Source organism: Rhinolophus sinicus, chromosome 17, assembly GCF_057876585.1.
Source record: "Rhinolophus sinicus isolate RSI-liver-muscle chromosome 17, RSI-T2T, whole genome shotgun sequence".
Lineage (NCBI taxonomy): Eukaryota > Metazoa > Chordata > Mammalia > Chiroptera > Rhinolophidae > Rhinolophus > Rhinolophus sinicus.
Genome location: NC_142517.1, coordinates 25,034,491 through 25,056,441, shown reverse-complemented (window position 1 = coordinate 25,056,441; position 21,951 = coordinate 25,034,491). Strand labels below are relative to the sequence as shown.

General features: G+C 34.2%; 1 protein-coding gene across 1 annotated transcript in view; it reads left to right on the top strand.

Annotated features, from left to right (window-relative positions):
* DHX36 (DEAH-box helicase 36) overlaps nt 1–15,866 on the top strand; it is a 41,580-nt gene extending 25,714 nt beyond the window's left edge. The window contains exons 16-25 of the mRNA XM_019731989.3: nt 962–1,079; nt 1,974–2,072; nt 6,481–6,654; nt 6,791–6,877; nt 7,875–7,958; nt 11,167–11,266; nt 11,359–11,449; nt 13,952–14,072; nt 14,656–14,808; nt 15,206–15,866. Of these exons, the coding sequence (XP_019587548.2) occupies nt 962–1,079; nt 1,974–2,072; nt 6,481–6,654; nt 6,791–6,877; nt 7,875–7,958; nt 11,167–11,266; nt 11,359–11,449; nt 13,952–14,072; nt 14,656–14,808; nt 15,206–15,391 (1,213 nt within the window). The 3' untranslated portion in view covers nt 15,392–15,866. The remainder of the gene's footprint in view (nt 1–961; nt 1,080–1,973; nt 2,073–6,480; nt 6,655–6,790; nt 6,878–7,874; nt 7,959–11,166; nt 11,267–11,358; nt 11,450–13,951; nt 14,073–14,655; nt 14,809–15,205) is intronic.
* Nucleotides 15,867–21,951: the final 6,085 nt, after the last annotated feature.

Sequence of the window (21,951 nt, the reverse complement as noted above, 5' to 3'; positions counted from 1 at the left end):
GGTTTTGCACACTTTTATATGTGAATAGTACATACTCCAGGCCTTAGGTTTGATCCATGAAACAATTATGGAAATCAATTAAACGAAGTATTAAAGTTTATCTGACTCTTCATCCCCACTATCCTAGTGGAGGTTAACTGTGGAATTACAGTGTTTTAATTCAAATGGAAAATGGTCCCTTGTAGGATCCATAGATGTAAATTCCTTTAGCAAAGCCTAAGATTGGTAATTATTTTGAAGGAGAGAGCAAACTATATTATGTGCTCCTCAGTGGAGGCTCTCTCTGTTTCTTCAGGCATGATACAGATGATGGGTCTTTGTAGACTTGTGACAGAAATTGCTAAGAATTTTAGAATGTATTTTTATTTCTATAGGAAAAGGGCCTCCCCCTCATAACGAGCCCATAGAAACATTATTTTGCTTGAAAATACGTAAAATGAATACCCTCACCTGTTCACATCTATATTTAATGTCCAAAGAATAATATTCTTGTCACTAGATGCAAACAATAAGAAAAAAATGACTAACATTCCTCTGAGAGCTCACTAAATATAGCACATACCGAAAGGCTTTTTAAATAATATAGACAGGCTAGCATAATGTCAGGATTTATTACATAAAATGCTCATAAGGCATTTAAAAATTCACCTGGGTAGACTGCTGTTACTGAGCACAGTAGTTTGGATTTTACTGTAAGGTGGAAACTGAGAACCAAATTACTGGTGGTGGGGAGGGAATCTTGTATTTCTTAAAACTAGGACATGGGAATATCAGATTTAAAGCTCTTCAAAACAGGTGGGGAGAAGAAATACATGATTAATAAAAATAATCATTAAATAAATGAGTTGTGATGTGGCTTGTAAGAAATAGATATTGCCTACTTTCCTTGTCTACCTACTCTTTTCTCTGGAGTTCTAAAAAGTCACTGATAAATGTTCCCCCGACACATTTTTTTTTTAAGAGTCCAACCTGGTCATTGCTATCATCTGTATAACGGTCTTAGAGCAAGCCTTCTGGATGACTATCAGCTGCCAGAAATCTTGAGAACTCCTTTGGAAGAACTTTGTTTACAAATAAAGGTAAATTAGGTGCGAGGGTTAAGAAACTAAATGGGGTGGGGTTCTAGTTTTTACCATGCATTTGTTTTCTATGTGGGTTTAGTAAACTGTTTTTAAACTTCCTTCAAAAGTTTATTTAGAAGTTTTAATCATGGAGCCAGATTGCCTGTGTTTGAATCCCAACTCCCTGAACAAGCTAGTTTTGTTACATTGGGCAAGTTATTTAAGTTAACCTCATATAAAATTCTTACTGGCACATAGTAAGTGTTCAGTAAATGTTAACCCCTGTTAACTTCATCTTAAGATGTTATCCCTCTTTATAACTACTTACTATTTTTTTAGTATCTTATATATTTTGATATAATTATCCTTATTTTGAAAATAATTGGAAATCAACTTGTTTGTTGAAATTTTAACCAACTATTCTCATTAGTAAGAGTTGGTGAGTGGTAGAAAGTAGTATATCAGCCTTGAAACATGTTTTTATAGAATCACAAATATAATTTTAACTTATTCTGGTACTTGAAAATCATGTATACTATGTAGAAAGTAGTATATCATCCTTTAATAATTTTAACTTAACTTTGGTACTTGAAAATCATGTATACTATGTTTCCCCGAAAATAAGCCCCAGTTAAGATAGCCAGTCAGATGCATTTAGTACATTATGACGATGTTCCAGAAGAAGATGACATGACTGTATTTGAATAAATGTAGATTGCTGTACATGAAAAAATAAGACATCCCCTGAAAATACGCCCTAATGCATCTTTTGGAGCAAAAATTAATATAAGACCTGGTCTTATTTCAGGGAAACACGGTAGATTTGATGCTTGATTTGAGTGAGTGACACAGGAAGACTAAGCTGTTATGTCAATATATGATACATGTTTAATTATATTTGTCTCTCCCCAGATTTTAAGGCTAGGTGGAATTGCTCATTTTCTGAGCAGGTTAATGGATCCACCATCAAATGAAGCAGTGTCACTCTCCATAAAACACCTGATGGAACTGGTAAACTTGATTTTGTAAATTCTAACTTAGATATAGAGTGTTAGAGCATGTAAGCCAGCTAATTATGTTATATTTACTCTCGTTACTGCAATTTTGCTCAGTGCCAAATTTGATACACTACTTGGTTTTCCAGGTTAGTGTGTGAAATATGAATTAGAAAGTTATAAAATGATACCTTTGTGATGTTCTTATGTAACTGGGCCCTTTCTACACAATATTTTTCATTGTAGGTCTGATTTAAAATTACATAACATTTTGAAATCTTTGAATTACAGGTCTCTGTCTTCATTTGTATTCTTGAAATGAATTTGGTTGATTTACTCTTTCTGATTGCTGTAATGTTGTTAGAGCTTTTGTCAAATCTAAGTAACTTGATGACAGTATGGACATGTTATAAAGGCAACTCTTATATTTTTAACAGGTGGCGATTCTCCAAAATATCATGTTCTCCTACCTGTCATTTTATTCTTACAGATTTTTTTCCTTAGTTTCTTTTTCATGAAGTCAGTGTTTTGAGTAACTCGTTGCAGTATTTTACATTTGATTGGTAGGCATCCCTGCCCAAGACCATGCTGTGAGGAGGCACAGGACTGGCTTTGAGTTAGTGTCTAGTGAGGAGGAAGGTACTGAGTTGAGTGCCCAGGCTGGAGAGAAAGAGGTTAGAGCTGTGCTGTCCAGTACGGGAGCCACTAGCCACATGTGACTATTAAAATTTGAATTCTCAATTACAAGTTCAGTATTTCAGTCACACGCACACATTTTATGTGCTCAATAGGCACGTGTGACCAAGGGCTACCGTATGGGACAGCTCAGAAACAACATTTGTGACATCGTTGCAAGTTCTGTTGCTTAGTGCTGGGTTAGAAGATACCAAAAATGTATTTTGCATACTTCAGTTTTATTTGAGCCATTCATGCAGACTAGTTTGAGAATTTGGCCCATATCAGAACATCGCAATAGCTCTAATAAATTTAAATGAGAAAGCATTGTATACTATCTAACTTTTGTTGGAATATATGTTAGATTTAGTGAGGTTCCCGGTATTAGTAAGTAGTATAGTTTTACTAGTGACCTCTGTCCTCTCCACTTTTGTCTAATAGAATATAGCTCTGGAAAGCTCGGTGGTGCTGAGAATAAACTTATTATTTATGGTAGAGATGGACAACTAACTAGAGGACAGTTTGACTCTGAGACCTGAGTGGGATGACTTCCCTTTCCCAACTGAATTTAAGAGCCAGTGTAAGCAATTTGCAGCAACAAAATCATGAGACGGCCAGAAAATCCTTGCCAGCAGTAAGGTCTAGAGCCCAGATTTAAAAAAACACAAAAAAAACCCACAACTTTTTATTCTGAAATACAGCATGCCTATACAGGATAAGTGAACAAAGCAAAGGTGCCCAGGTTAATGATTTATCACAAAGTGAGCACTGTGTCATCATTACTATGTCAAAAAGAACATTCCCAGTATCCTAAAAGCCTACGTGCTCCTCTCCTGATCACGTCACTGCCCCTCAGCCTAAAGATAGCCTCGATCATGACTATGATGGTAATATTTTGCTTGTTTTTCTTGGTGGTTTTATCATACAAGTGCACATCTCTAGAAAGAGCTTACTTTAATTTGGCTTAATTTGTGAAATTTACATGAACCTCTCACTGGATGTAGGGGTTTGGAGGGGGGAACAGGATTCTGGATTCTTTCACTTAACATTGTGAGATTGAGCTGCATTATTGCTTTTAGTTGTAGTTCGTTCATTTTTATGTCTTTACCATACTTTGTTATATGACTACTGAAAGACATTTTGGTTCTTTACAATTTGAGGTTATTACATATAATGCTGGTAAGAATATTCTTAAATATTCGGTATTTCTTGGTACACATGTTTAAGTATATCTCATGGGTATATGCTTAGGAGTGAATTCACTGGGTCATAGGTATGTTGTGTGTGTTTGTGTGTGTGTGTGTGTGTGTGTGAGAGAGAGAGAGAGAGAGAGAGAGAGAGAGAGAGAATCAACTTGGTAGGTAACACCTAGTAGTTTTCCAAAGTTGTGGAACCACTTTACACTCCTACCTGTGCCACTGGTACTGGTAGGTGAGAGTTCACATTGCTGTAGCATCACCACCCTAGGTAATCTTTAATTCTAAGCATGCTGGTAGGTATATAGTAGTTTTGTGGTTTTAATTTGCATTACTGTGATTATTAAATTTGTGAGCAGCTTTTCATGGTTAATTGCCCATTTGGATAGACTCTTTTATAAATTATTGATGCCTGTTTTTCTGTTAGGTTGGAGGAGATCATTATATACTTCCTGTTTACTCTTGATCTGAACCTTTTGTCAGCTGTGTATTGCACATGTTTATATTTTTACCTTTTTACTTTTTAATAGTGCTTTAATAAACAAATTCCTAATTTTAATGTAGTCAAATGTCTCAGTCTTTTTCTTTGCTATTATTGCTTCTTATCTTTTAGTCAGTCTTTATCTACCCTGGAGTCACAAAGATATATATTGTTTTAATTTTACTATTTTGTTTTTCACACTTAGCTATATAATCCTTTGCAGTTGATGTGTATGGGGGTTTGGGGGATAGGAGGGGAACTGGGAGTCCAAAGTTTTTACATATGTAGATCAGTTGACCGAACACTGATCGGTCAACTTATCAGACTTTCCTTTGTTCTGCAGCCTTGGCCATAGATCTAGTATCTGTAGGTCCTGTTCTACTCTGTTGGTCTATATTTCTATCTTGAGCTGGTGCTACACTGCCTTAATTACAATATTGAGTCTTAGCAAACCAGAACATTATCCCATTTATTTAGGTATGTAATCTTTCTCAGCATTTCATTGCTCTCCGTGTAGGGGTTTTATAGAGCTTTCATAAAGTTTTATTTTTTGGTTACTTGTTTTTTTGGATTCTACCCTAACATTTAAATTTTTCATTTTCTTGTGAATCTGGTATTCATAAGTAACATTGGTTTTTGAATATTAACCTTGTATTCATCAATGTTGTGAAACCCACTTATTCTAATACTTATATGTAGATTTTTTTCTGCACAGTCACATCTATATATAATTACAATTTTATTTATTTCCAATCATCTAGGACCTCTAGTACAATGCTGAGCAGAAGTGGTATGATAATGTGTTCTTTTTCTCAAAGAGAAAGCTGTCAACAATTCATTGAGCATGTTGAAGGTTTTTTTGTAGAAACTAACAAGTTAAGGAAGTTTCTATTCTTAGTTTACTTAGAGAGTCTGTCATGCAGGGATAATTGATTTTTATCAAACACCTTTTCTGTCTCTAATGAGATTATATGATTTTCTTGTTTAATTTGTAATGTTTTGAATTACATTGATTTTTTTTTTCTAAAGGTTAAACCAACTTTCATTCCTGAAGCAAACCTAACCTTCTGGGATTCGATTTGCCATTATTTTGTTTTGGGTTTCTCATGCATAAGATTATTCATTAGTTTTTCTTTTTCCAAAAGTCCCTCTCAAGTTTAGATACCAACATTATGCTAGGTTCAAAAAACAAATTGGTAATATTATATACTTTTTCTTTTCTTATTCTCTGAAAGTTTTTGTAAGATCAGGGTTATTTCCTCCATAAATGTTTAGTAGGAGTCTGTGCCTGATGGGACACACATGGGGGTTTTTATTTTATTTTCCTTTTTGTTCATATTTTCCTGTATACCTGGTTATTTTAATTGTGCATTGGACATTCTATCTACCAAGTTCTTTGTAGATAAAAATTTGAAGCCTGGGGTGATGGTCGTTTCCATCATGGAGGATTTATGTTGCTTCTTCCAGGAAAAAAAAGCCCTAACATTGGGGTCACTTCCTGGACTTCTGTCATTCCTCACATCCTAGACTTGTAATTCTTTTGTTATCTCCTCTGTGTCTTCAAGCAGCTTTGCTAGCTATGCTCAGTAGAAAGATTGGACCAAATTATCTAGGTAATCAGAACAGAAGTCACCCCCATTTTTCAGGATCCTATGTATGTTCGTTATCTCTTGCCTTCCTGTCTTATACCTCCTAAACTATTAATACTAGAATCGATATATAATATTCTCTGAGTTTTTTGTTTGTTATATTTTTTCCAAAACTCTTGCTCTTGTGAGTGATTTTCTTTATTCAATTGAAGATTTTCTAATGTGTTACTTCTCTCCTAACATTTATAGTAAAGCCGAGATATAGATAAATTTAGTTTTTATTTATACAAGTTTAACTTTTGCTGACCTCAGAACTTATGTTTTGATAAAGAAAATTAAAACTGATGAACAATCTTAAATATTAGGGCATTTGGGCTTTAGAGTGAGGAGTGGCCTCTTTTTTTCTGTTTTAAGCAAACTAAAATTAACTTTGAGTGTGATGCTTTACGAGGTATGTTTTAAATATAAATCCTTCCTTTACAGAATGCTTTGGATAAACAAGAAGAATTGACACCACTTGGGGTCCACTTAGCACGATTACCGGTTGAGCCACACATTGGAAAATTGATTCTTTTTGGAGCTCTGTTCTGTTGCTTAGACCCAGTACTCACCATTGCTGCTAGTCTCAGCTTCAAAGATCCCTTTGTGATTCCATTGGTAAGAAAGATACAAAGAAAAGTCTGGGCATTTTTATATACACGGAATAATTGGTGCTTAGATCCAGTTTTCATTAGCTTTTTATTAGAACACTATTATCAGAGCAATTTAAGTTGCCTTTTCTGTATTTTTTAAGGGGAAAGAAAAGGTCGCGGATGCAAGAAGAAAGGAATTGGCAAAGGATTCTAAAAGTGACCACCTGACAGTTGTGAATGCATATGAGGTAAAAAATAACTTGTTCTGGATTGTGACATTTATTTACGTGAAAAGCTGATAATAGAATAAGACCATATTTAACTCTTTAAAATCTATATTATATAGATATTATATAGCCATCAGGAATAAATTGCTAAGTGAGATGAGAACATTTAAAATCAAGCGAACGTTTAAAAAAATTAACATCATTTTTAGTTTTGTAATAGCTTATTACATTTACCCTTTTGGAAAAAAAGTTTGTGTTTTGATGATAGAACAGGAGAACAATTTATTTAAAAATTTTATTTGACATTATTCATTTGTATCTTACTGACATTCATGACAGAAAGTCTCTTTGTTCATTAATAAACTATACCTATATTCAGATTTAACATTTTGATAGAGTATTATAATCTTGTACATTATTCAGAATAGAGGGACATTTTCTGTTCCCAAAAGCCAGGCTTATCTGAGGGATAAACATTTATTACCCGTCTTTGCAAAATATAAATGTAATTTAGTTTATCGAGACAGCATCTTTTTACTGTAGTTCTAGACTCAGTTTTATACTGCATATTAGGGGAAAGTTTATGTTTTTTTCCTCTGAGTTCATTCATTATTACTTTGCCCCATTTTCTGTCTTCCTCTAGCTAAAATAAAAAGATGAAAATTCATATTTGTGAAGTTGAAAAATATATCATAGCATTGAAATTTGTTCAACAGAATGCTTGTTTTTGATTACTATATTATTATAGTATGATGCCATTTTATATAAAATACACAATATATTAATACATATAACTTAAACTTATTTATACAAAGGTTGAGAAATTCAGTTAGTGGTGGTTATCTCTTAACTAGGATTCTGGGGAGTTTTATTTTGTGTGTGTGTAAATTTCAGAATTCTTTGGCCTTTGTACAAAGAAAATGTCAGGAGATTAAATTATTACCCAAATGAAAACAAACAAGTAAGTAGTCTTTGCTTTGGGGAACGGTATAGTTTTCTTCATTTCTTTGCCCCATAGGGCTGGGAAAAAGCCAGACAACGTGGTTTCAGATATGAAAAAGACTATTGCTGGGAATATTTTCTGTCTTCAAACACACTGCAGGTAATGGTGAATGTTCTGAAGAGATCCTCGTATGTTAGATTATTGTGTGTGTGTGTGTGTGTGTGTGTGTGTGTGTGTGTACATTTTGTACACTTAGATCTGTGGCAAAAAAGTTAATGGTGTGAGTTTGTCTTATGAAGTTGAATCCTTATGCAAAATAGAAGTAATCTTTATTAAATCAACGGCAGCAAACCAAGAAAAGATGAATAATGTAATAAGCAAAACACTAATAGTTGAGAAAAGACTCAAGAATCTGTAATATAGCAAGAAAACACAGTAAGGCTCGGTTACTGTTCCTGCACCATCCTCTACTTGACATTTTGATGATTCAACCTGAAAATTTTCACTAATACTCCTAAAATCTGTTTCTAACTGTCTTTCCTTTAACTTTTGGTTAGGTATCTTTGTCTTTAACTGATTTAGTGTAGTGAGGAAACGCTGGACAGGCAGTGTTTGTGAAACGGAAGAAAATAACAGAGGACAGATGCACTGAATTGGAGAAGTGATCTCAAGCCATTGTGAAGGCGAATACCCTTATTATTCCTCATTACGCATGTGTGGCATGAACCCCGGTTCTGAACATTTAACAAATCTACAAGGGGTTAAAAGAATCCAGAATCCAGCATATTTAATTAAAAATGCCCAAACATTAACTAAATTAAAAGAAGAGTCGTGACATCTCTGACACATACTATAGCCAAAGGATATGAGGAATGGAACACAGCATATCTCAACAGACAATACCTTACAACTGCTTCGTAGTAAGGAATAGTTTAAGAACATGAATTCAGAAAAACAAAAATAAGAAAATAAACCAACCGAATGAATGAAGAGTGCTGAGCTAAGAAAATTTTAAGACCAAAAGATTTGCAAGGAACAAAATGGACACCCTTTTAAAGCACATTGTTGCCATAGAAGAAAGGCTTGACATAATCACAGTTTATAGATGCAGCTGCAAAAGAAAAACGTTAAAGTAATAAGTAAAAAACTTGTAGACAGTAAAATATGATTGATCCATCCTGAAGATTATAGGTGTCTACACTTGGAAAATTCACGTGTAATTGAATATTTATTCAAAGAGATGTGTAACAACATTTTCCTGAAAAATGAAAAATGAAATGAACCACAAGTATGAAAAGATGGCTGAATCCAAGTGTTACTTGAGCATACTATATTCAGTCAGTCAAGATATTAATTCAAGTATAAAGAGAAAGGATAGGCATTCAAGAAAGCACTTGAAATATGACACCCATGAGCTGTTCTTGGAAAACTCAGTGACAGTGAAATGCTCTCTATTAAGAGATGAATCAAAAAGAATTCAGGGATGGAGCATGCATGCTAAATCAACTGGTGGTATGCACTGAAATTATTTAAACACAGAACAAATACAAAACAAGAATTATGGATACAGAATGTAATGTAAAGGTTATTATCCTGGACAGTAAAAAATAATGGTAATAAAAGCCAGGAGGTAACCTAGAGAGTCAGTTACAAGAAATCAGGTAGGGAAACTCAAGTCACACAGTTCATAAAAGGAAGATGCATTTAAATATAACCAACTTTATGTATCATAATCTTATTTCAAGCTTACAAGGATACTTTATTAAATACCGGGGATGCCAAAAAATGTATACACATTTTAAGAGATGTTTATGCTCAAGCAGTAGTTTGCCATAATCAGAAGTATCTGGACGCTGGTGGTAACCACTTTGAGCCCCTTTGTAATTTTAGAAGTCAAACGTGACTTGTATTCATCTTTTGTTACCTGTATATATTGAGTATTACAATTAATACAGTTTTTTCCTTTCTTAAAATGTGTATACATATTTTTGGCACCCTCTAGTGATTATGACAATGTGAGATTCATCTAGTTCAGTTTCATTTCTATTTAACTTTCTTTAAATTGAACCTGACTTATTTCTTTTTTAATTAAAGTTTATTGGGGTGACAGTGGTTAGTAAAGTTACATAGGTTTCAGGTGTACAATTCTGTAATTCATCATCTATATCTCACATTGTGTGTTCACCACCCAGAGTCAGTTCTCCTTCCATCACCATATATTTGACCCCATTTACCCTCATCTACCACTCTCCTCCCCCCTTACTCTCTGGTAACCACTAAACTATTGTCTGTTTATGAGTTATTATTTGTTTGTCTTGTTCCTTTGTTGCTTTCAGTTTTATATCCCACATTATCAGTGAAATCATATGGTTCTCTACTTTTTCTGTCTGACTTATTTCACTTAGCATTATAATCTCGAGATCCATCCATGTTGTCACAAATGGCACTGTTTCATCTTTTTTTATAGCAGAATAGTATTCCATTGTGTATATATACCACATCTTCTTTATCTAATCATCTATCGAAGGACACTTTGGTTGTTTCCATATCTTGGCCATCATAAATAAAACTACAGTGAACATCGAATAGAATTAATTTTAATACTTCTATAAAACAGCTTCTATACTTTTACCCCATTGTTAGGATAGCATTTCTAATTCTTCTGTCAGTATATACATAATAAGTACAGTATTATTTTGTAATGATTTTTCTGACAGTATTGAATTTAGGGAAGTTGCTTTATTTGTACTTTTTTATATTAATTGAATGCTTTATCTAAGGAGCCATGCATCTTTTTTAACCAAATAGTGATTTTTCTTGAAAATAACAAAAAACAGACCTTAAGTTTTTTTGTGTCAGTACACAACAGTAACTAATTCTCAGTAGTAGAAATATAGATTTTGGTTATCTTCTTTATGCTTTTCAGTATTTTTTTCGAAATATGAGGTGGAGAACAATATTGAAAATTATATTAGTCTTTTTGCAAAATGGAGTAATCCATAAAAGTAGTGGTTATTTCCTAAAATTAGTAAACTTTTTCTGTAAAAGAACACGGTAACTTTTAGGCTTACGTCTATAAGGTTTCTGTTGCAATCACTCACCTCAGACACAGTGCAAAGCGACCATAGATGACATATGGATGAATGGGTGTGATTGTGTTCCAATAAAACGTTATTGACAAAAACAGATTTTTATAAATTTTGTAGTTTTTATCAACCCCTGCTCTATCTAAAACATCACAGTTTTTCAAAAGTATTTTATAAAGCAGGGAAAGCTTATAACTATACTTATTCGTGAGTGTATGCTTTATAACACCTATAAATCTGTGAAAGGTATTTTAGTTCTGTTTGTTACCATTGCTCCTTAGATGCTGTATAACATGAAAGGGCAGTTTGCTGAGCATCTTCTTGGAGCTGGATTTGTAAGCAGTAGAAATCCTAAAGATCCAAAATCTAATATAAATTCAGGTAAAGCAGAAAATGTGATGTAAATAACTTGCTACTATTGTCCATTGTATCAGTATTTTACTTTGTTTTCTTTACCTCCCCACTCCTAATAGATAATGAGAAGATAATTAAAGCTGTCATCTGTGCTGGTTTATATCCCAAAGTTGCTAAAATCCGACTAAACTTGGGTAAAAAAAGAAAAATGTAAGCATTGAAGATTATTATGAATTCTTTGTAATTCTGTCCTTAAACTTTTGAAATCCTGTAATGCAACAGGGCTTATATTATACATTTGTTTTTAGTTATAGTCTGGGCCATATTCTTGTTCTGTACTTTTGAGCATTTAAGAGAAGGCAAACTGCTTAACAGTGGCATTGCTTTCCCATCATGTCTCTGAATCAGCTCTCCATCACCCATTATTCACGAAGAATGTTAGTAAAATATCAAAGCATTGTAAATATGAGAAAAGTAAGCCAGCTATTAAAATCCAGTGCCTTGATGGACATTGCTTAGAATTGATTTTGCTTTAGGATTTTCTTCCTCTCTCATAAAATGGATAGTTTCATAATTTTTCTCTGAATAAAATTGTGATTCACTATTTTGAAAAATAAAGTATAACTTAAATATGTGTACAAAAAGAGTCAGCCTCAGTAGTAATTGGAGAGAACAACGAGGCATATTTTTGCCTAGTAAATGAGCTAGTGAGAAAACAGAAACTGAAAGTCACAGATTGCGAGTGATGTGTGAATTGTTGCCACCCATTTGGAGGGCACCCTAGATTAGAATTATGTACCGAATCTTTAAAATAGTCACCGGCCCAGTGGCTTATCAGGTGAGTATTTTAATTTCAGGCATATGTCCTAAGCATGTAATTCCACATTTTTATAAAGGTTATATTGTAAACAACATGCACTTAGATGTCTGGTAGCAATGGGAAAATTATGGTTTCATAATAACACAGTATATGGCATTTCTGTTAGGTGGGCATATAAAACAGTCATTGTGTGGTAGCATAAAATATTTGAACTGGTATTAAGTAAAAAAAGTTGTATACCCTATGATTATAAACAAAAAATATAGACCTCAAAGCACAAATATCGTTCTAGGGCAGTTGTTCCCAAATGGGGTGATTTTGCCCCTTGGGACATTTGACAGTCTCTGGAGACATTTGTGATTGTTATAACTGAGGGAATACCTCTAGTCACTAGAGGCCAGGGGTGCTCTTAGTTATTCAGTAATCAGAGGACAACCCCCTACAACAAATTATTCCATATGTCAAAAATGCTGATGCTCAGAAACCTTATTCTCATGTATAAGATAATGCGCAACATAAATTTTAACCATCGTGGCTGGATTATCCAGTACTTTAAGTGATCCAAGTACTTTTTGACATCAGTACTTGGTCAAATTCTTCTTCATGTCTATCCCTAACTTGACAGGTATCTTAACAGAAATACAAATGTTTTACATATCCTTCTGCCATCCTGGGAAGGCTTTATGGGGGGAAAAAATGTATTTCTCTTTGGATTGGTGCTTTGGTTTGGTCTAGACCAGGGGTCAGCAGATTTTGGCATACTGGCCAACACCTTTCGGTATATATTTTTATTGGAACACAGCCACACCTGTTTGTTCACGTGCTGTCTGTGTCTGCTTTCCTGCTATACTAGCGGAGTTGAGTAGTTGTGACAGAGATCAGAGGGCTCACAGAGCCTAAAATATTTTCTCTCTGCTGCCGTACAGAAAAAGTTGGCCAAACTCTGCTGCTCTAGTGAGATAGATAGGGTGCAGGGTGGCATTGGTTAAATTGTGCAGTGAGTAAAAATAATTTATGATTTTATTCTGAATAATGACTCATGACTATAATTTATGATTTTGGTAGAAGTATTACGGATTCCTAGAAGCACAAAAAAGGATGTTCTTAAAAACTAATATGAAGAATAAATGGATTATCAGCTTTTGTGTTGTCATCTATCTAATATAAGTAATTATCATTGACTGCTTAAAAACAAACCACCAAATATCTCCCTGTTGAATTATAATTAAAAATTCGTACAAATTGAGGTAAAAATTTTATGACTCAAAGACCCATAGGAATGACGAGACTAAAGTAGAACTGTGTCAAAGTACATTTATTCCAAGTATTCCTGTTTTGAAATTTGGGGAGTTGAATGAATGTGCAACATTTAAAACATATTTTAGAACAGGTTTCTAAAAATCAATTGTAGCTAATACCTCTTCTAAACAAAATTCTTAATTTTTTGTTTATATTATCTGTGAGCATAACCTGTGAAATTTTTTATTTGATCATTTCACAGTTATTCTGTAAATTAAGGGCTACTTTTTATTATGATTGACAGTAAAATATATGGACTATTCTCTTGGTCTGAATCACTTTGAAGTATTTCAGCTGTTTATTTCATTCTTTGCCCTTCAGTGGTATAGTATAAACATAATTAAGGAATATTTTGTCACCTTTCTAATAGGTTGACTAATTATACCTTCAAGAAGAGAATTCGTTTTATGATTTATATAGCATATTCATATTTAGCTGATATTTTTCCATGTTTTATTAAAAAATGTTCTTTCAAATAAAATTTATATTGCAAAAATATACTGAGGTCATCTGTGGAATTTTTTTAGATTGAGGGATTGGTTTGGAATCTCCCAGAATTTTTTTTAACAAATTACATTTTAACTTTTTTAAAGGGTGAAAGTTTATACAAAAACTGATGGGCTGGTTGCTATTCATCCCAAATCCGTTAATGTGGAGCAAACAGAGTTTCACTATAACTGGCTTATCTATCACCTGAAGATGAGAACAAGTAGTGTAAGTAAATACTTAAAATAATCACAGATCTGAGTATCAGCCTTGTATTTTTATAATTGTATAGTTTTCATAATTATAAACAAAATTCGTTCTCTCTAAAAAAATTTTTTTCTGACGTGAATTATAACTTCCTTAAAGAACCTATACTTTTAATGTGCAGGTCTGTCATGATTGATCTTTTTATTTTAATTAATTGGGACAGTTATTTGATTTGCATAATTTTCTTTCAAAGCCTGCATTCAAGAAATACTGCTGTTTACACTGTACACATAATTTGTTGGCATAGTGGTCAGAATATTAAGTGGGATTCTGTTTATATAGAGATAAAAATAATTTCAGGTACATTAGTGTTTTGGTTTTCTCAGAATATTTTGATTAAAGAATACTACCATTGTTTGAGTTGAAACAAAAATGGCTCATTTAAAATGATATTTCTTCAAAACTAGTATGTAATGACATTAACAGGGTAATAGCTATGTTAAAAGGATGGATTCTAATTGACTGAGACTGGTGGTGGTATTGAATTAATGTAGCAGTAATTCAGACTGCTTACGGTATTAATTTGCTTTAATTCTCATTGTAGATCTACTTGTATGACTGCACAGAAGTTTCCCCATACTGTCTCTTGTTCTTTGGAGGTGATATTTCCATCCAGAAGGATAACGACCAGGAAACTATTGCAGTAGATGAATGGATTGTCTTTCAGTCACCAGCAAGAATAGCACATCTTGTTAAGGTGACTGACTTTATATGATTGTCTCTGAATCTACATGCAATTTAGTATGTGGTCTTGTGGTTTTGTTCCAGACGCTATATATATGTTACAGTAAACATTTCCTGGTGTATTTCAGCAGAGAAAATAGTGTTGAGAATTTGATTCATATTTTTTTGAGGTAGTTACAGACCAACAATTGTAAATGCCTAGTGTGATTGGAAGTTTGAATCTTTGGATTTTACTGTACTTTAGTTGGCTACTCAAAACTGCACTTTAGTTAGTTGCACACTAAATATTTCAGGCTTTTGTAGAATAGCTTATGAAGTTCCTTATAGTGGCCAAAGTCACTTTTACACATATTACAATGTTTGATAGCACATCTGCCTTTATTGAACTTTTGTAATTTTTCCAACCATAGGAATTAAGAAAAGAACTAGATACCCTTTTGCAAGAGAAGATCGAAAGCCCCCATCCCGTAGACTGGAGTGACACTAAATCCAGAGACTGTGCAGTTCTCTCAGCTATTACAGACTTGATCAAAACACAGGAAAAAGCAACTCCCAGGAACTTGCCACCACGATTCCAAGATGGATATTACAGCTGACAACTTTTCTGTGGTGGTATGAAAAGCCAATTTGACAGCCATTTTCCATCAGTTTAATTTTTGGCTAGATGCCAAACTGGGACATGAGTAATTTTCATGTGTAAGGTAGGAACCTTCAGTAGGCAGTGAAAACTGTGCATGAGTTCACAATGTTGTGTATAGTTGTTATAAATATACCATAAGAAACAATATGCTCTCTGATCATATGCTCTGTTGTGGTCATGTCCACACTTTGGGAGTATTCCTCTTATGTATATTGAGTGTTGTACCACGTGAGAAATTCCTTTGTTCTGTTAAAATTAATTTTTCTGCCCGAAATGACTGAGTATAGAACCAATAAAAATAGAATGGTTAACCAAAAAGTGTCAAGTAGGAATTTGAACACAGCCACATTTTTTAAGTAAAACTTCTGTCAGAAGTTAATTTGTTGTAATAAAACCCAGTATTTAATAAAATGTACAGTGTGTAAATCTCAGCTAACTTTTTGGCTTGGTTTCTACATCTCCACCTCTCCCTTCGTGTATTTGTGTGTTTTTTTCCGTCTTTTTAGAATATATCCATACCGCTTTTACGTCACCTTGTGCAGCATAATGTAGCAATTGAGAACACGGGTCTGGAGCCTGACTACCTAAGTTCAAATTTCAGCTCTGCCACTCCTAGATATCTTGGGCAAGTTACTTGGCTTATTTCCTTTTCCTTATCTAAAATACAGATAACAATTGTGAGGACGGAATATGTTAATATACATCAAGTGCATAGATTAGTGTCTGGCACGTAGAGTGTACTCACTGAATCTTAGTTATTTGTCCCTAAAATATTTTTTTAATAGTCTATTGTATTACACTTTTTTCCCCACACTGCTATTTTACCCTCTCAGCCAATAGAAGGTAATGTGACATGTACTGTAGGTTTATAACTCTATCCAGTTGTGACAAATACTATTGGCTGCTATCCAACAACAGCCATCCTGTTCCTTCTTTGTTTGCTTATGTTCCGTGTTTCTGCTCTGTGCGGCCCTGTGCCCAGGGACGTTGGACCCTGCATGGTCTTACGACTGTGTGACCCTGTCCTGGCCACTGGCCAGAAGAGATCTGCCAGGAACATCTGAGGAAAATTTTCCTCACTACTAGTCGTAGAGGAGGAAATTCTGCTTTCCCCCTTTGGAGATTGTCTTATCTGAATCTGGCCCTGGGAACTGTGGCAGCCATTTTATGCACAAGGTTGGCTCAGTGGGAAGGTGAAAATCATCAGAGTCCTTGATGATGCTAGTGAGCTGCTGGATTGTCAACTCAACCTGTCACTGTTTTCGCCTCTTTTGGTAGGGTCTTTTGTGTAACTTGGCAGGAAGCATGTTCCCTGAAATACACTATTCATTGAGCATTGTTTGCTGAGGCCTCTGTTTCTACCATTTATTTTGTGATCTAACAGTTTGACACAAATGTCTGCAAAAGTGGTAGTACTGGACATACTGCACAAAGAAACTTAGGAAGGACATCCTGCTATACCCTAGAAACTACATATTGTGCCTTCCAGTAAATGCAGAGAAACCAAAGGAAAAGAGTATTGCAAGGGCTGAGATTTACTGATAATTCTATGATGATCTGTTAACAGCACTGGTTCTGGTACTGCTCCCATTTCTGGGAACATGTGTCCACCTATCATTGCCTTCCAAGGTTTTGAATGTACTGTGTACTAAATCCATTCTCTGAGCTAGTCTTCCAAAAGTGACCTGGATCTCACTGAATTCTTGCACTGAGTCATGCCACAATATTGCACCGTATTAGTTTTGCCCCTAAACTCAAGGTGACCATTAGGTCCTGTTTGTTCTAAAGAGTGTGACTCTTTTTTGCTTTTACTATACAGTCAGTTGGCCAAAATGGTCTTAGCAGAAAGCATTTTAAAAATCTAAAAACAGATGACTAGTTAATTGGTTCCATGTTTGCAAACCCTTATTTAGTCTCCATGTAAATGGTGAAAATGGTCCTGAAGAATTTTCTAATGGTGAAGTTACTCAGAGATTAAGCAGTTATTATCACCCCCAATTTGTGTGTTCTCTATAGCTCATTAGGATGGAAATTTTAATTGAAACTATTATCTATAGTTTTCTTGTTTGTTTTGTTTACAAAATAGGGTGTTACTATTGAAAATAAGTTACAGGGCTGAGAACTATTTGTCATTTGGTCATTTTAAAGAATAAGGCATGAAATTAAGAAAACGTATTTATTTGCCTCACAATTCTGAGTGATACTGAGAATCTCTTGACCAAGTAACCGTGAAACGGAAACTTATGGAAAAAACAAAAGTAGTAAAGAAATCACTTAATCTTTAGAAAGTGTCTTTGAAAAGTGAGTCTGTGACATCTTCCTAATTCTTATGTAGGGCAAAAGCTCTAGATAAATTTATACCAGTAATTACAAGTGAGTTTCGTACTGCATTTTTAAAATAAAGTCCACCCTAAAAGCTAGAAAACTATAGAAAAGCTTTAGAAGGAATTTATTGTAGTACCCTCTTACCCAAATTAATCGTAATTTTCCTTCCACGGTTTTTAGCTGAGTTTGTGTATATTTATTTTATGAAATTGTAATCGTGTGGTAATCATATTTATAATACGCTAGTTGTTTTTAAATGGCATTTTTATTATGATTTTAAAGCAATACATCCTCGTCGAATATTTAGAAATTTCACATAAAAAAGCATGTTACCCATTTTGATATAGTTCTGTACGCTAAGCTTTAAGATATTATTTTATATGTAATAAAATTAGCCAATTTAAGTGTATAATTCTGTGCATTTTGTCAAACGTATAAAGTCATGTAATCGCTACCACCAGAATCTTTATATAAAACATTCCCATCACTTAAAAATTTCCCTTGTTACCCTTTGTAGTCCGTTCCCTGCCCCCTCTCTGTCCACTGACAACCATTGATCTGCTTTTTGGTCATTAATGTTTTGCCTTTTCTAGAATTTCAAATAAATGGAATCATATGTAGTCTTTTGTGTCTGGCTTTCCCTTAACAGTGCTTTTGAGATATTTTGAGATATTTATGTTGCTGCATGTTATCAGTAGTTAGTTCCTGTTTTATTTAGTTGTATTGCATTGTATGGTTATACCAGTTTATTCATTCACCAATTGATGGACCTTTAAGTTTGCTATTATAAATAAAGCTGCTATGAACATGTGTTTACAAGTTTGTGTGTAAATACGTTTTCATTTCTCTTGGGTAAATACCTATGATTAGGATTGTTGTGTTATATGGTAAGTTTGTTGGTAAAAAACTTTCAAACTGATTACCAAAGTAGGTGTATCATTTTACACACACACCAGCAATGTGTGATGGTTCCAAGTTTTGTAAATCCTTGCCAGCGCTAGTGTTGTTAGTTATTTGTTGTTGCTTTGGTTATGTTAGCTTTAGTGGTTGTGGAGTTATAGCTCGTTGTGGTTTTATTTTGCATTTCTATGATTAGTGATGAGCGTATTTCACGTGCTTTTTTGCTGTCTTCCTTAGTTGTCTGTGTGTGTGTGTTTTGGTTTTCCATCTCATATGGTAAGCAACCGGGGCATTCGGGATATATATCTGACCAGGGAGAGGGACGAGGATTCTTTGAATTTTAGAGATGCAGAAAATCTCGTTAACATAGAAAATGGCAAAATATGCCTCTCTCCCGTTGGTTGGTACAATAGAGTTAAGTCACTGTTAATCAAGTGCCAGAAGAGAATTGTACCAGTTTTAGATGACTGGTGTGAAAGCATGGGAGCTAAGGAAGAAGCTGACCCGGACGCACTGCAGAACCAGCCCGTACTAGGGATGAGTCCCACTGTCCTGCTGAGATAGGGGACTTCTCAATTGACTACCCTTTCTCTAGTTCTTAAGTTTGATTTTTGTTTTAATGGTCTGATGTGAATTTTCAAGTAATTTTTTTTTTTCAAGATAATGTGATATATCTCTGAGTCTGCACAGTGTATATCATGTTACCTTCACACAATGAAGGCAACTTGGTGAGGAATAGAATTCATTTTAGCAAAGCTTTCATTTAATGAAATAAAGATTCCTTGATGATTTCTTTTTCTTGGCCTTTTAGCTGTATACCTCTTAGGTATTACAATGCCTGACTTGCCAGACACTTCCATTCACCCCATTTTAACAGCTATTTCTCTTGTTAAATTATTTGATTATTTTTAATTGTTCCTGGAAGCGCGTTTTTTGTTGGTTTGTTGGGTTTTTTTGTTTTGTTTTTTAAGGCAAAGATGGTTAAACATTTTTGTAGGGTCTGGAATAAGAATACAAATGGAGGCTAAATACCAGAGGTCTGAATATTTTTATAGTTTACATCAATTTAACACACTGGGATGAAATATGTTCTATCCTCCTAACTGGACAAATATACATTCATAACAACAAAATAAGAAATGGCATAAACCATGTTTTTCCTACAGCTGAAGGTCAGTAAAATATCAAAGATGACTTCTAGCCCTAGTTTGCTGAGCGCTTTCCCATGTATTTCAACCTTTTCCAAATATTTTTCTTTCCATCAATTGATATAACCTTATGTGTTTTCATTTTTCTAATTAAACCTGTTAAAATGTTAGATTGCATTGATTTATTTTCAAATATCGAACCAGTCTTGCACTCTTGGAATGAACCACACTTGATTGCAGTGTGTAATTATATATTGCTGGATATAGTGTTTCGCTGCTCTGTTTATGAGGGATACCAGTCTATAGTTTTCTTTTTGTGAGGTAATGCTGGCCTCATAAAATGAGTACGGAAGTGTCACCTTCCTCTTGTAGTTTCTGGAAGACATTGTATACAATTGTTAATTCTTTAAATGTTTGGAAGACTTCAGTGAAACCATATTCACCTGGATATTTCTTTTTCAGTTTTTAAATTAAGAATTCAAAGTATGAAGGTCGAACAATTAAGTTTGCGAACTCATCCTAGGAAAAGTGCTACATACCTCATTGCTGAATATCATTATGGTCACCTTTGAAGTACTCCCCTTGGGAAGCTATGCACTGATGCCAGAGCCTAGTCCACCCTTCAAAGCAATTTTGGAACTCTTTCTGGAGTGGCCATCAGAGCTGTCGTCGTATTACCCTTGATGTCCTCAATGTCACCATAATGTCTTCCTTTCAATATTTCCTTTATCTTCGGGTAAAGAAAGAAGTCACTGGGGGCCAGATCAGGTGACTGGGAGGGTGTTCCAATAGTTATTTGTTTACTGGCTAAAAACTCGCTCACAGACAGTGCCGTGTGAGCTAGTGCATTGTTGTGATGCAAGAGCCATGAATTGTTGGTGAAGAGTTCAGGTTGTTTTCGTCCAACTTTTTCACGCAGCCTTTTCAGCACATCCAAATAGTAAACTTGGTTAACTGTCCAGTTGGTACAAATTCATAATGAATAATCCCTCTGATATCAAAAAAGGTTAGCAACATCGTTGCAATAAGTTCGTGAACCTAATTGTCAGATCTCAGTAGTTACAGGACTATTTAAGGTTTTGGTAGTTTACGGTTTTCAGTGAATTCATCCATTTTATCCAAGTTGTTGAATTTGAATATCTTAAGTTTTGGCCATTATGAATAAAGCTGCACATTTTTGTGTGGACATAGTCTTCAACTCATTTGGGCAAATAGCAAGCCGTGTGGTTGCCACATCATACGGCAAGCCTTTAGTTCTATAAGAAACTGCCAAACTCTTCCCAGTGGCTTTTGCATTCCCACCAGCAATGAATTGTTTGTGTTACTTCACATCCTCACCAGTGTTTGGTGTTGTCAGGGTTTTAGATTTTAGCCATTCTAATAATTAATGGTAAACTCGTTTTAATGTGCAATTCCTTAATGACGTATGCTATTGAGCATCTTTTCATATGCTTGTTATCTGTATTTCTGGTGAGTTTTCCAGATCTTTGCCCATTTGTAAATTGGGTTGTTTTCTAATGGTTGAGTTTTAAGAGTTCTTCATATAGATTCTCTTCATTCTCCTGTCTTTTAATGAAGTTCAACTTACCAGTTTTTTCTTTAATTAAGCTTTTGGTGTGGTATTTAAAAGTCATTTAGAAACCCAGGATCACCTAGATTTTCTTCTATGTTAATGGTCTAGTTTTATAGTTTTTCATTTATTTAGGTCTAAGATTCCAAATAAATGGATATTTCTTAATTTTATTTTTGATATTTATTTCTAACTTAAGAGAACTCATCTTGTAAAACTTCAATCCTGTAAAATTTGTTGAAACTTGTTTTACGATCCAGGAAATGTAAATATTCTGTGTTTGAAAAGAATGTATATGCTAAAATTGCTGCAGTGTCCTATTATGCATATTGTTGTAGTTCAAGTATTCTATTTTTAATTGATTTTTACCTATTTCTGCACTTTTATTTTTACCTATTTTCCAACCAAGTGAGAGGTGTGTTCAAGTCTCATGCTATGTTGGATTTCTTATATTTCTGACAGTTTTTGCTTTATATATGTTGAGATCATGTTATTGGGATAATGTATATTAGAATTGTATTTTCCTGGTTAAATGAACCTTTCATCGTTATGAAGGCTTACTGTCCCTACTCG